Source organism: Paroedura picta, chromosome 4 (assembly GCF_049243985.1).
Source record: "Paroedura picta isolate Pp20150507F chromosome 4, Ppicta_v3.0, whole genome shotgun sequence".
Taxonomy (NCBI): Eukaryota; Metazoa; Chordata; class Lepidosauria; order Squamata; family Gekkonidae; genus Paroedura; species Paroedura picta.
The window spans coordinates 81,757,762-81,771,885 of NC_135372.1; the positions used below are offsets into that span (position 1 = coordinate 81,757,762).

Here is a 14,124-nt window from a genome sequence, read left to right on the forward strand (position 1 = left end):
TAGGAAGTTTACAGCAACTTTACGTCTGGTTAAATCTTTGTATACACTTGATCAGGAAAATTTCCCCTTTTCTCATGTAGCCACAAAGAATCTGTCCATTCTTTATCTTTCCCATTGCTATTGCTTACTTTAGAACAGTGGTCCCCAACCTTTTTATCACCGGGGACCACTCAATGCCAGGGACCACTCACCGGGGACCACTCAACGCCTTTTACTGAGGCCCGGTAGGGGGGGTAGTTTACTCATCTCCTCTCAAACACTGCCCTAACGCTCTCTGATCGCTATGGTAATGTTTAAACATCCCTTCAAAATAAGATACAGACACGCCACAACAATGAAGTGTGTTGTAAAGGGCTGGGGGGGGGGGGAGAAGGCGTCCTTTAGGGCCCACCTCCAATTAGTCGAAGGGCCACCTGTGGTCCGCAGCCCACAGGTTGGGGATTGCTACTTTAGAAGATGTGGGCCCAAGAGTGCATTTCATTTTTCAATTTAAAGTAAAGTAAAATGCAGGAATCATCCTCTTTTGATAGCATAACTTTTCTTGAAGACAGTTGTTTATCATTTTTAGGTAAACAGTAGTGGACTAATTCACTCAGCAATCTTTTAACTACACATTTATTTTGGTTTGAAACCATAAATGAAGTTCATACAATTTGGTGAAATTTTGTAGGTAACTTCTTTTATTTTGGGTCAATCAGAGAAAAGTGCACTGGTCATAATCAGAGATAGTTGCAGTCATCAGTAAAATCACTTCATTACAGCAACATGTTTATTGCAGAGGAACATCATAAATTCTTCCAAACAACAACAAAGAAGTGATTTTATTTTTTTATCAGCCTTGTTCAGTGAAATCTGCTGAAAATGGAACAGCAGTCCTTTCTAGTCCAGTACCATGTGCCTGTCTCAAGCCACCTCCCTACCGCCTAGGAATTCTCTTTTCGTATTCTCTTCACTACATTTTCTCTTAGGAATACAAAATTGTACATGTGATTCTTGAAAGTGTAAAAATAGCAGATGTTTTCTTTCTTTTTTAAAAAAAATCACAGTTCATCTTTTTTCTTCAGGATGATATTCCTGACAAGCTCAGTAACAGAAGGTTTTATTTCTTCAATAGTGACAGTAGAATCCCAAGCCTTTACCACATTTCCACTGGGATCCACCAAGTACTTCCAGAAGTTCCAGGTTGGCTCTTCACCAGTGGATTCTACACAGAAAAAGGAAAAAAACCTTAGATAGAGGGTAAAGTTGCATAGAATTTTATAATTCTATGACTATCCAGTTCTTAAAGAAGGAAGTCAGTTTAAGACCAGCTCAGATTATAACATGCAGAGCTCTGATATAAGAAAATGCTGAAATAAGACTTTATTAAATTCACAAAAACAATACTGGAAATAAACAAATCTAAATCATTGTTCCTCATGATTTATTCTCCATATAGACTGAAGAGATTAGGGAGATAAATTAAGGTCTGGCAGGTAGTCATTAAAACATGAGAACACACACTGAGAATTTAACTTCAGCCCAGGGCAGAATGGTGATGCTTGGCCACTTCGGTTTCTGACAGTAAGCTCCAGATTCTTTGAATAAAGGAGATGGACTTGACTCTCTTCAAGAAATAGACTCAAGATGGATTTGGAGGGGGAACAGAACATTGTGGCATGCCAGTTTTATTCCCAATAGCTAGTCTAGTTTTGATATGTTTGGAAAGTCAACAGATATAAGTATGGGTAACCCTTTCCCTATCGCTGAACAGAGGCTACTCCCAGAGAATTCCTAGGGCAGAGAATTGTGCAGCTCAGTAATAATAGTGATATGCCAGCTGAATGACAAAGTGCTAAATGTTATCTTGCTTCCCAGCCATTCCTCACCTTTTCTGCTGTCTCGCCTTGTCTGCTGCCATTTCTCACTCCTTACCCTTAACATGTACTGCTGGAAATGGCGGAAGAGAGCTACACGCTTTATACACGACCCTCTTCTGCCTGTCAATCAATCCAGGAAGCCAATCCCCTTCCTCCATATTCTATAATGGGAATTTCAGCATTCCCACCTTTCATGGGGCCTGGGGGGCGAGGGTTAGGGTTTGAGGTAGAGCTCTTCCCTGACTTGCCTCCAAATTTCAGAATTATTGGTCCAAGTGGGTCCACGTCTAGGGACTCCCAAAGAGGCTGCCCTCATCCCTCAATTATATGCTATGGGATGGACTCTCCATTGGATATAATTGGATATATTTGGGAGCCCCTAGGACCCCTTAGAACAATAATTCTGAAATTTGGAGGTGAGTCAGGGAAGAGATTTGCAGAGCTACCCTTAAAGTTTGGAAGCTCTACCTCAAACTCCACCCCCAGGCCCCAGGAAATGCCAAAATTCCGATTATAGTCTATGGTTGCCATAGACGTTCATGGGCCCTGAAGCTCAGGCGGCCGGATCAGGCCCCTAGTGATTCAAGTCCTTTGATTTGTGGGGGGCGAGGGAAGAATCATTCCTGATTGGTGAAGGAGAAGACTTTTTTTTTTTGCCTGCATGAATGAATGCCTATTCGTTGATCCAGGCAGTTTGCTTTTAAAAACAAACAAACAAAAAATGTCCCCAGGAGAAGGGAGAGGGAGACGTGTGCAAGGGCGGAACATTGAAGGCGGAGATAGTGCTTCTTTGCCTCCACACATTTCTTTAGCATGTGGCCTGCTGGTTGCTCTGCTCTAGCTTGCACTTTAAAATTTAGGATGTAGCTACTGGTTTGCTACTTGGACGCTGGATGTTGGCAATGTCGTGCAAAACACCAAAATGTAGCTGTTCATAAGGTAAGCATTTCACTACATTTAACAGGTGCGGAATGGCCCCCAGCTTTCTCTTTTGGAAATCAATCGCAATCTTTTTTCAAAGGCTTCTCTCAGAGTGAAACAACATGTTACATGCAGTTCCATTAAATTTATGCTGGAACTTTGATTTCTATGGAGGGGTTGATGGCAGTAGTGGCCACGGTCTCTTTTCCCATGCTTTTTCCTTCCCCGAGAAAGGGCTATTTGTGAGTTGCTTTTACTAGGAGAAATACAGGCATCCCTACCTTGCAACTCCCAGTTTGTTTCACCTACTGTTCATGTTCCAAAATAAGAACACTCAGAAGTAGAACCTATAGAGAACCTATCTTCTGTTTGCCTTCTGCTAAGCAGAAATTTACCTGGCATTTTGTTTTTGATGGCAAGACAATTAAACATTCACTTAACTCCTATTACCCCTATTGAGTTTCACAGAGACAGAAAAAAATCATAACAGATATCCCTAAAAGAGGTTTCTTTTTCATAATTTAATGCTGACTGGGTCGAAGATTTGGATCCTAGACCCAACCCTATACACACATACACTTTATTATGGGAATCATATTTATCCTAAATCATATTTACAGCGATTTACTATTTACTATTACTATTTTTGCTGTACTCACCAATTAGATGTTTGAAGGCTGGATTTGCACCAGTGCCCTTCACTGCAATCTTGCTAAACATGGGGAAGGAGACTCCATATGTTTTTCGAGCAAAGCTCTCAATTTCTTTGTTGCTGTCTGGTTCTTGCTGCCCAAACTGATTACATGGGAATGCAAGGACATTAAAATGATATGGGCCCAATTCTCGCTGTAGCTGCTGTAGAGCTTTGTAATGGCTGTCGGTATAGCCACACTCACTTGCAACATTAACAACTAAGGACACCTAAAGGAAAGAAATTTGAGTTACTGTTTTGTGCTATTTCTTTCATCAACACATCTTGCTTTTAACTGATAAAGTACCATAAAATAAAATATATGTGTGATATTCAAGATTATTGAATGGTTCCTTTTTAAAGAATACTGTGCTTAACTTGGTTAACAGACTGTTCAGTAATGGGCCCACCCCCGGCATCAGAGTTACTCACAAGATTTGCCCAGGAGCCAGAGAATGGTCACTCAGAAAACCCACCCGCCCACAACACAGAAACCTGCCACGACAATGACAACTCAATGACAATGACAATGACAATGACACTCTAGGCCATTTAAGCCTCACCCCACTACTGCTACCAACTAAAATTGCCATCCTCCAGGTGAGGCCTGGAATTCTCTTGGAATTAGATTTCCAGATGACAACGATCAGTTCCCATGGAGAAAATGACAGTTCAGGAGGGCGGACATCATATCCTTAACCTCCCCCCCCCCGCCCCCGAAGCCTCACCCTCCCCAGGCTCTGCCTCTAGATCTTCAGGAGTTTCCTAAGACAGTTGGCAACCCCACTACCCACAGATCTGTCAGCTGTTTAATACAGATGAAGCCTGCAATTCCACTCCTCCCCCACCCCCAAAATTCTATTTAAGTGCCTGGAGCCTTTTCTTCCATAGAAGGAAAGTGTTTTCCAAGTTGCTAACAGGCCTGGAGTAAAATATGTAGCTCCTTTAATAGAATCTTAAGTAATAGACTTGAGTAGCTGAAGTTTGTCATGGTACAGAGTTTTAAAAAATGACACCTGATCAATGACACCCCATTAAACCTTTGTAAAAGAGACAGGGCATTTCTGCTTTGGGCATTTGACAGCCCTATTTCCAGTCAGTTTAGGGAGGTTAAGCAAAGGACAATATAAAAATATGGCTTATCACAGTTTAACAAGCAATTTGCTGTAAGTCAAGGTATTCCCCTAGAGTTATCCTTGTGCAAATTCTTGCCATTGCCAGAAGTTAATTAAACTAGAAATTTCTTGATCCTAATGCCAATATAAATCCTTGCAGTATCTAAATATGTCAAAACGCAAGCCCCCTTGCCACAACAAGGCAGCGATCCTTGAAGGGGGCAAAACCTGCATAATTTCTGCCTAAATGTTTTCATAATGGAATGGTTAGTATCTCCTGAGAGAGTGACTGGCCCAGACACTCACACTTGGCCTAAAACTAGTCACTATTTTGTAAGACTACATATACTTGACCACATTTTATTCTCTAGAGACAAAATGAACAGTATTTAGCTTAGAGTTTCTGAATATGTAGGCTCTTACTTCTACTAGATTTATTCCAATCCAGTTCAAATTAGCAAAACAGTTGTTGTACTGAACAAAGTAGGCATTCAGTTCAGAACTGAAAACCCAAGTCCTTCTCCTTTTGATGAATTATGCAATTTGTTTAGATCCTTATGTCTTAAAAAAATCAGGTTGGGATGATTGACCACTTGGGCCTTTTCTAGTGTCTAGTATCACCAAGTAAGAGCCAAAACAATTATCCAGCAATGTACCTGTCACATCAAATTAAGAAATATGTGAACCAAGCTTGCCATCTAGTGTACATTGTAAGCACGTCACACTTTCTTCTTTCAGAAAAATGGTAAGTAGTCCTGAATCCACAACAGACCTCCACAAAAAGTATACATAGAATTTTAATGTTTGTGTTAATTACCAGACACTATTGCTTTATAATTCTCTTGGGTAAACATTCAATTTTTTCCCAGTAGCCACCATTTTCCAAGATGGCATAGTTATTTTTATATTTAAAATTCACCTAGGATGCTGATCGTGGTGTCAAAATAGTTTTTAAAGTTGATGAAGCCAAATGTACTATTATATTTGTTGCAGAGACAGCCATTTTCCTTTAGTCATCATTTTGCAAGATGGCATATTTTTTTCTCATTCTTGTAGGATGCTCATATTGGTGTCAAACTTTATATTTAGGGGGTATCAATAAAACTGAATATATTATTCCTTTTGTTGTAAGACCAAAATTTTGTAAGGTCTGTAACATTTGAGGGGATGATATAACCAGAGAACCTGTTGTTTATTTAATGTTTGTAATGTCTGAAATATTGGGACAAAAAGCAGCAGAATTGTTAAACTAACAACTACTAAAAGTACAGAAAATTATTCTGCTGATTTAAATAACAGTATTTGTTCATTGCTCTTTTTACAATATTTATTAGTCATCTTTTTACAGAGCTGAAAGCAGTTAACAATATTAATAAACTATATTACATATAATAATAAAACTAAAATTTAAAATCTCAGTGTAGGACTGCTTTAATAAAATGCAGTCCTAGATAAAACCATCTTAAGATGACACCTAAGAATCAAACCTAATAGGTCACAAATGTGTGGATGATATCCAGCTCTACCCTTCTTTTCTATCTAATGGACTGGATGAAGGAGAACAAATTGAAGCTTAATCCTGACATGACAGAGATTCTCTGGGTTAGTAGAAAGGCAAAACAGGGACTTGAGATCTCTACTGTATTTGAGGGGATTATACTTCCCTTGAAAAGCGAGGTTCACAGCCTAGAAGTGCCACTTGACATAGCAGTCACCTTAGAAAATCAGGTGGTTACAGTAGTCTGGAGTGTTTTTGTGCTGCTTGGGCTCGCCCCATGGTCAAGGGCAAAGGATTGGTGCCAGTGAGTCACAGGAAGTCCCTGGCACCTGCATTCCAAGAGATAGATCCAGCCTAACGCAAGAGATCCAGACAACAAGGTTAGGTAGCAAGGCAAGGCACAACAGCTGAGGTGAGATCTGGTCTGGTCTAAGGTCAAGGCACAAAGGAACTGTGGATCCACAGGACATAGTCAGGTTCGGAACAGCGGTCACGTTACTAGTCAGAGCCCAAGAGGTGTGGTCCGGTCCAGAACAGAAGCCACTGCCCATGGAGTCAGGATACAAGGCAAAGTCCAAGAGGTGTGGTGAGGTCCAGAATGGAGGTTGAAGCACCCAGAAGCAAGAAGAGTTGGCTTTGATACCCCACATTACACTACCAGAAGGATTCTCAAAGCAATTTACAGTCACCTTCCCTTTCTCTCCCCTCAACAGAGACCCTATGAGATAGTTTGGAGTGACAGAATTGTGATTGACCCAAGGTCAGCCATCCAGCTTTATGTGGAGGAGGAATAGGGAACCAAACTTAGTTCTCAAAATTAGAGTCCACCACTCTTTAACCACTACACCAAACTGGCTGATCACAGGAGATATAGAATCACAGAGTTGGAAGGGATCTCTAGGGTCGTCTAATCCAGCCCCCTGCAGTATGCAATACATTCAGAATTACCTACCCACCCACAGTGATAGAGCCTCTTGTGACACAGAGTGGTAAGGCAGCAGAAATACAGTCTGAAAGCTCTGCCCATGAGGCTGGGAGTTCAATCCCAGCAGCCGGCTCATGGTTGACTCAGCCTTCCATCCTTCCGAGGTTGGTAAAATGAGTACCCAGCTTGCTGGGGGGTAAATGGTAATGACTGGGGAAGGCACTGGCAAACCACCCCGTATTGAGTCTGCCATGAAAACGCTGGAGGCCGTCACCCCAAGGGTCAGACATGACTCGGTGCTTGCACAGGGGATACCTTTACTTACCACAGTGACCCCCCCCCAATTCTATGCCCAGATGATGTCCCCCCACCACCAGAATCCCTAGCCTGTTTGGCCTTGAAGAAATTTGCCTCCTGATCCCAAAGTAGTGTTCAGCATTTCCCTGGGCATGCAAGAAAGGAACACAAGAGCCAAGAACTGACACAATCCTTCTTCTCACCCACTCACAATCTGCCTAAGTTCACAGAATCAGCATTCCTGTCAGATGACTATCTAGCTGCTGCTCAAAAACTTCCAAAGAAGGTGAACCAACCACCTCCTGAAGAAGCCTGTTCCACTGAGGAACTGCTCTGTCAAGAACTTCTTCCAGATGTTTAGCTGAATATTCTTTTGAATTAATTTCAACCATTTGATTCTGGTCTGGCCCTCTGGGCAACAGAAAACAACTCTGCTCCAACCTCTATTGACAGCCCTTCAAGTACTTGAAGATGGCTATCATATTATCTCTTAGTCATCTTCTCTGCAGGCTAAGCAGACCAAGCTCCCTCAACCTTACCTTATACGTCTTGGTCTTCAAACCCTCACCATTTTCATTGCTCTCCTCTGGACATGCTCCAGTTTGTCTACACCCTTCTTCATATGTGATGCCCAAAACTAAACACAGTACTCTGAGTGAGATCTAACCAGAGCACAGTAAACCGGTACCATCACCTTGTGCAATCTGGACACTATACTTTTGATACAGTATAAAATCTTATATGTCTTTTTAACCACCAAGTTGCACTGCTGGCTCATGTTCAGTGTAAGGTCCATTAAGACCCCCTAGATCCTTTTTGCACATACTACTGACAAGACAAGTCTCCCCCATCCTATAATTATGCATTTGATTTTTTCTTCCTGAATGCAGCTTTACATTTATCACTAGTGAAATTCATTTTAGCCCAGTTTTCCAGCCTGTCAGAATCATCCTGTATCCTGATTCTGTCTTCTGCTGTGTTTGCTGCCCCTCCCAATTTAGCAACAGCTGCAAATTTAATAAGCACCCCCTCTATTCCATCCAAATCTAAATCATTTATAAATATGTTGAACAACACAGGGCCCAGGATAGATCCCCGAGACACTCTACTTGTCCCTACTCTCTAAGATGACAAACTGTTAACAAGCACTCTTTGGGGGGGGGGTGATCTGTCAACCAGTTATTGATCCATCTAACAGTAATAGAATACATACCACATCTTACCAACTTTTCAGCAAGAATCTAATGTAAAGCTTTACTGAAATGAAGATAAACTAGATCCACAGCATTTCTCTGATCCAGCAAGGTAGTAATTTTCTCAAAAAAAAAAAGATGTTAGTCTAACATGACTTGTTCTTGAGAAAGCTGTGCTGACTTTTAGTAAACACAGCCATCTGCTTTAGCTGCTCAAAGACCAACTGCTTGATAATCTGTTCTAAAATTTTGCCAGCTATAGAGATCAAGCTGACAGGTTAGCAGTCATCTGGATCCTCTTTTTTCACTTCTTGAAGATGGGCACAACATTTGCCCACCTCCAATCTCCTGGTACTTCACATGTTCTCCAAGAATTGTCAAAAATAACAGGCAAATGTTCAGAAATTATATCTGCAGATTCTTTTAGTACCATTGGATGCAATGGTCCCAGAGGACCTAGTTCAAGAAACTAGGCATTTCTTTGTTCAGAAATGCACCTATCAAATACTTGCCAGATTAGACTTGATGCATCGGGTCCTCTGTCACATAAAATCCCCATGTCTAAGGGTGCAAAGCAAGCATGTGTCCTAGTCCCTTGTTTGTTTGATTTTTCTTTCTGATCTTCCTTTGTTTCTGTCCTCAATAGTTGGTCATGTTCCTAAATTGAACTCTTTTATCGTTTTTGAAGATTAAGCATTCTTTACATAAATTTATTATCTCCTGTGATCATAATTTTGTCTCTATTAAATTCGACACGACCAAAATTATGTTTTTTTTAAATCTTGGAGTAAGCTTGGTGTAGTGGTTAGGGACACTGACTCCCTGCTCCTCCTCCACATGCAGCCAGCTGGGTGGCCCTGGGCTCATCACAACACTGATAAAGCTATTCTGACCGAGCAGTGATATCAGGGCTCTCTCAGCCTCACCTACCCCACAGGGCGTCTGTTGTGGGGAGAGGAAATGGAAGGCAATTGTAAGCCGCTTTGAGACTCCTCTGGTAGAGAAAAGTGGCATATTAGAACTAACTCTTTTTCTTTTTCATGGAAGATTGAGGGGAGAGAAATCAAACAGGTCAAAAGTTTCAGATATCTTTGTGTTCTTTTCCAATTCAGTCTGAAATGGACCCTACACTATGACAATGTTCTTATCTTGGCTAAGAATTAGGTGTGATCCTAGGCTGCAACTCCCATCCCTCATCACATGATATGATTTTGCCATGTTGAGCACTATTTCTCTTGCAAGAGAAGACTGAGAAGTAAGAATTGAGCAGTTCAGCACTCTCTTCATCACATTACAATTTCACTTTCTCGTCCCCACAATGGTCCTACCATGTCCTATTTTTCTTACTAAATAACTCTTTTTTGTTCTTTTTTTCTTACTAGCCTAAGCTCACACAGGGAAACTAGTACAAACACTGTTGCCTGCAAATGCTTGGCATTTATGGAACTGTACCACCTCCCCCATCACCACCCATGATGTTGCTTGTTCTTGAAAGGAGCCATCAGTTTCTTCAGCCATGAACATGTACAGACAGTTTTTCTTCTGCTTCTGTTGTGCTCTCTCTCCCTCATGTGCTCAAAAAGTATGCATGGTGTAATATTCTCCTCCTCAGAGTGGCACTGTAATTCTGGGGAGACAACTTGTGCTTATAAGTGGCTGTAAATCATATAGAGTGACTGCAGCTGTACACAACCTAGGCATTTCCCTGATCAAAAGTCAAGACATTCAACACCTGCTTCTGAGTCATTTTCAGACTTTCCCTTGGCTAGATCTGGCTGAGGCATGGAAGAGACTGATGGAGCTAAATGGAGATTAATGACAGTCAAATCTAGTGATCCAAGGCTTAATTACATTTGGGCTGTGCTATTGCAATGCATTCCACTTGTGTCTACCCCTGAAGAGTATTTGGAAGTTGCAGCTAGAACAGAATGCTGCAACTAGACTGCTGGATAAGACCAGCTACTGGGATCATGTGAGCCCAAAATTACAATTACAGTGGCTACCGGGATTGGTTTGGGACCAGAGTATCTGAAGGACCATCACCTTCCCTTACATTTCTGCCCAGGAATCAAGATAACAGGGAGAGTCCCCCATGATTGTTTAGGAAGGCAATCCTAAATAGATCGAGAGAAGACAACTGTTTCACCTGAAGAGAAGACTACTAAGCAGTGATATGAAAACTATCTTTAAATACTTGAAGGGCTATCATATAGAACAGGGGTAGTCAACCTGTGGTCCTCCAGATGTCCATGGACTACAATTCCCATGAGCCCCCTGCCAGCAAACGATGGCAGGGGCTCATGGGAATTGTAGTCCATGGACATCTGGAGGACCACAGGTTGACTACCCCTGATATAGAAGATAGAACAGAGTTGTTTTCTGTTCTCCCAGAGGGGCAACAGTTGTGAGTCCCTGCATAGTGCAGGGGGTTGAACTAGATGACCCTTCCAACTCTTTGGGTAATTAAATCCACAGACTGAGGCTATGTAAAGCCAAGACAAAAGTATAAACGAATGCTCTCAGTGGCCATTGCAAGGCAATCACAACTGTCAGCCTTCCAGATTTCTGTCAGTAAAAGGCAGGGGGGCCCTTTGAGGAGCTACTTAACCTTTGAAGGAAGACCCATTGGCAGCAACAGGGCAACTTGCTACCATGAATTATCCAGGCTCAGCTACTGTTCAACAGCAGCCACCTCACAAAAACTGGTGTGGTACAATGATCAGATTATCGGATTAGGACCTGGGAGACCTAAATTTGAATACCCCCTTTGTTGCATAAGCTTACTGGGTGACTTTGGGCCTGACACAGTGTCTTAGCTCACCTACTGCACAGTAGTGTTGTAAGGATAAGATGGTGGTGGGGAGGTGAGGAGAATGCTTTGGATTCCCACTGGTAGAGGGGAAAGAGACATGGAAAACTAAAGGTATGGGAGCTGCCAGGAGGAGACAAGAAAATAGTGTATGGAGGGGGATGTAGGGGGAAATGAAAATTCACACAACTGCTCTCGCCCACTGGCCAGACTTATCCCAAGGAGAAGCTGTTAGAGGGAATGAAGGAGAAAAAGTCAGGTACAGATAAAGGTAGGTTTGCTGGCTGATGGGAAGAAGAAAGGAAGCAGAAAAAGGGGAGGGAAAGAGAAACTAGTAAAGTAGTAAGATGAAAGAATCATTTCAAGTCCTTGATGGTCTTCTGTTTGTAATGTTATAATGTTAAAGCCCACTAGCAATTATCAGTTATGAAAAAAGCTCTCAAAAGTATCAGGGGAAGTGACTGATGTAAGAAAGCATGCAAAACTTCCCATGTAAATAATCTATTGCCAGTTTGAATACTTCTGCGTCTGTGGAAATGATGACAGGGAAAATTAAGAATCCTTGCTGTGTGCATGCAGCACTCCACTAAAGCATAACACAGTTTTATATTTTTGGGAATTTAATGATTAAATAACCATAATCAAAACCAAATAACTACATTATTGTTATATCACAGTCCAATCCTCCTACTAACATTTATGCAGTGGTAATTGTTCAGTAGGGCTAACTCTCAGAAATGTAGCCTAATGTATAAACACTATAGAGAAATTGGTATCATTATTATCTTAAACATTAATATAAAATTATTTGCTAATAATATGCAACTAAGTAATTTTTCTAACTATAGCTGTACCTAATTTTTAAAATATTCTTGAAAACCGCTTGATACATTCTACTATGCAAACACATATGCCTATTAATATGAAATACTTTACAATAATGAGCCTCTTGTGGCGCAGAGTGGTAAGGCAGCTGTCTGAAAGCTTTGCCCATGAGGTTGGGAGTTCGATCCCAGCAGCCGGCTCAAGGTTGACTCAGCCTTCCATCCTTCCGAGGTCGGTGAAATGAGTACCCAGCTTGCTGGGGGGTAAACAGTAATGACTGGGGAAGGCACTGGCAAACCACCCTGTATTGAGTCTGCCATGAAAACGCTAGAGGGCGTCACCCCAAGGGTCAGACATGACTCGGTGCTTGCACAGGGGATACCTTTACCTTTACCTTTTTACTTTACAATAGTAGTTGAAATTGTGAGGCTCTCGTAGTTTATCTGCTGATCCATTAGTGATGTAATCATATGTACACTTTCCTGGGAGTAAGTCCCATTGAGCAGACTTCAGTAGATTCTGAGTAGACCTGCTTAGGATTGCACTGCCAATCCTGTTGTGCAAAGTAGGATTTCTGAGTATGCATGAATAAGATTGCACTGTGATATAATAGCACTGTGCCTATTTACTGTCATAAACATTATAAGGACCCATCTCTGCTACACATTAATACCAAAGGTCAGTATAGAGGTGTGGAGGTAATCTGCCAAGAGGTTTTCCTGCATAAACTCCAGTGAACAACTGTACATGGGTTAATTTCTTACAGATAGGAAAATAACAAATCTCTTCATATCTTGCATGGAAAATTTAAAAGGCACTCCCGTATCTGAATAAAAAAAGCTCTGTAACTTTTCAGTCGTCGTATCGTATTTCTTTGTACGCGACAAGGGATATCCACACCCTTCAGGGATAAGCAAAATGTCCCGACCCCCCCCCCCCCGCGGTGAAAACCAACATCTTGTAATGTAGATCTTGGAACGTGCAGAAAGGGCCATCCGTGAGAAACGCGCCTTCATATAGACAGCGGTAAAGGAGCAGCCTCACGCGCAGGCAAGGGCTCCTTCTCGCCCGGTTGCCACGTATACGCCGAACAGCCGGCTCAGCATCTCAGCATCCAAAAGGCGCGCATGCAGGAAGGGAGCTTTTTAATAGAGGGACTTTACAACGTCAAGGGCGCAGAGCCGCAGATATCGCCAGACAAGGTGCCCAAGAAGAGACCGCTCCGGCCTTGCCTTCCCCTCCTCCCCGTCTTTCATGCAGGCATGCTGAGAGGACGTGCCGTCCAGTGTGGGAGCAGAGGCTGACAAACTTACCGAGCCTCTGTATTTCTCCAGAGAGACCAGCTTCCCTCTGATATTCACCACTTTAAAGGAGTAAAAGTCGGTCTCTTTCTGCTCGGTGCCGAGAAAGGCTAGCAAGAGCCACGCTGCTACAACAATGAGCATGGCTCCGAAGAGGAGAAAAACTTTAGGGAAAGAAGAATTAACTTTCTGCTCCGCACTGCCCTCAGGGTCTAACATGCTGCACAGGCGCTCGGCTCGGCTGGGCCCGCCTCCAACCCCGCTTTGCGATGCCGGAAAGAAGTGGCTGCTGAAAAGGGATTCTTGCAACAGTTTCTTCCCCTCCTCAATACAACAAACTGCGTAACAATAAGGCCGCAAATGAAGCGTCACGCGCATCATTTGAAGGTCGTAACCCAGATACCAGTGGTTAGTTCTTTTGTCTCGTTGTCACATATCATCAAGCAGAATTGCAGGGTTTTAAACCAAGACACCCCTCCCCCACCCAAAAAATTGTTGTCACCTCTTCAAATTGGGTTGTGGGGTTTTAAAACAAGACGCACCCACCCACCACCCACCAAGAAAACTTGCACAATCTGGGTTTTGAAATAGTTTTAAAATGTTTTTAGGTCTTTGGGTTAATTACATGTTTTGCTCCATCCTCAAGGCACTCTGTCACACACACGTCCATCTCTTAAATTCTTTTAATGG

General features: G+C 42.2%; 1 protein-coding gene across 1 annotated transcript; it reads right to left on the reverse strand.

The window, feature by feature from the left end:
• Positions 1-599: 599 nt before the first annotated feature.
• GPX7 (glutathione peroxidase 7) lies at positions 600-13,717 on the reverse strand. The gene is made up of 3 exons (XM_077333734.1): positions 13,447-13,717; positions 3,440-3,701; positions 600-1,204 (listed from the first exon to the last, which is right to left on the reverse strand). The coding sequence occupies exons 1-3, from the start codon at positions 13,651-13,653 to the stop codon at positions 1,041-1,043; spliced, it is 633 nt and encodes a 210-aa protein (XP_077189849.1). The 5' UTR covers positions 13,654-13,717; the 3' UTR covers positions 600-1,040.
• Between the last annotated feature and the right edge of the window lie 407 nt (positions 13,718-14,124).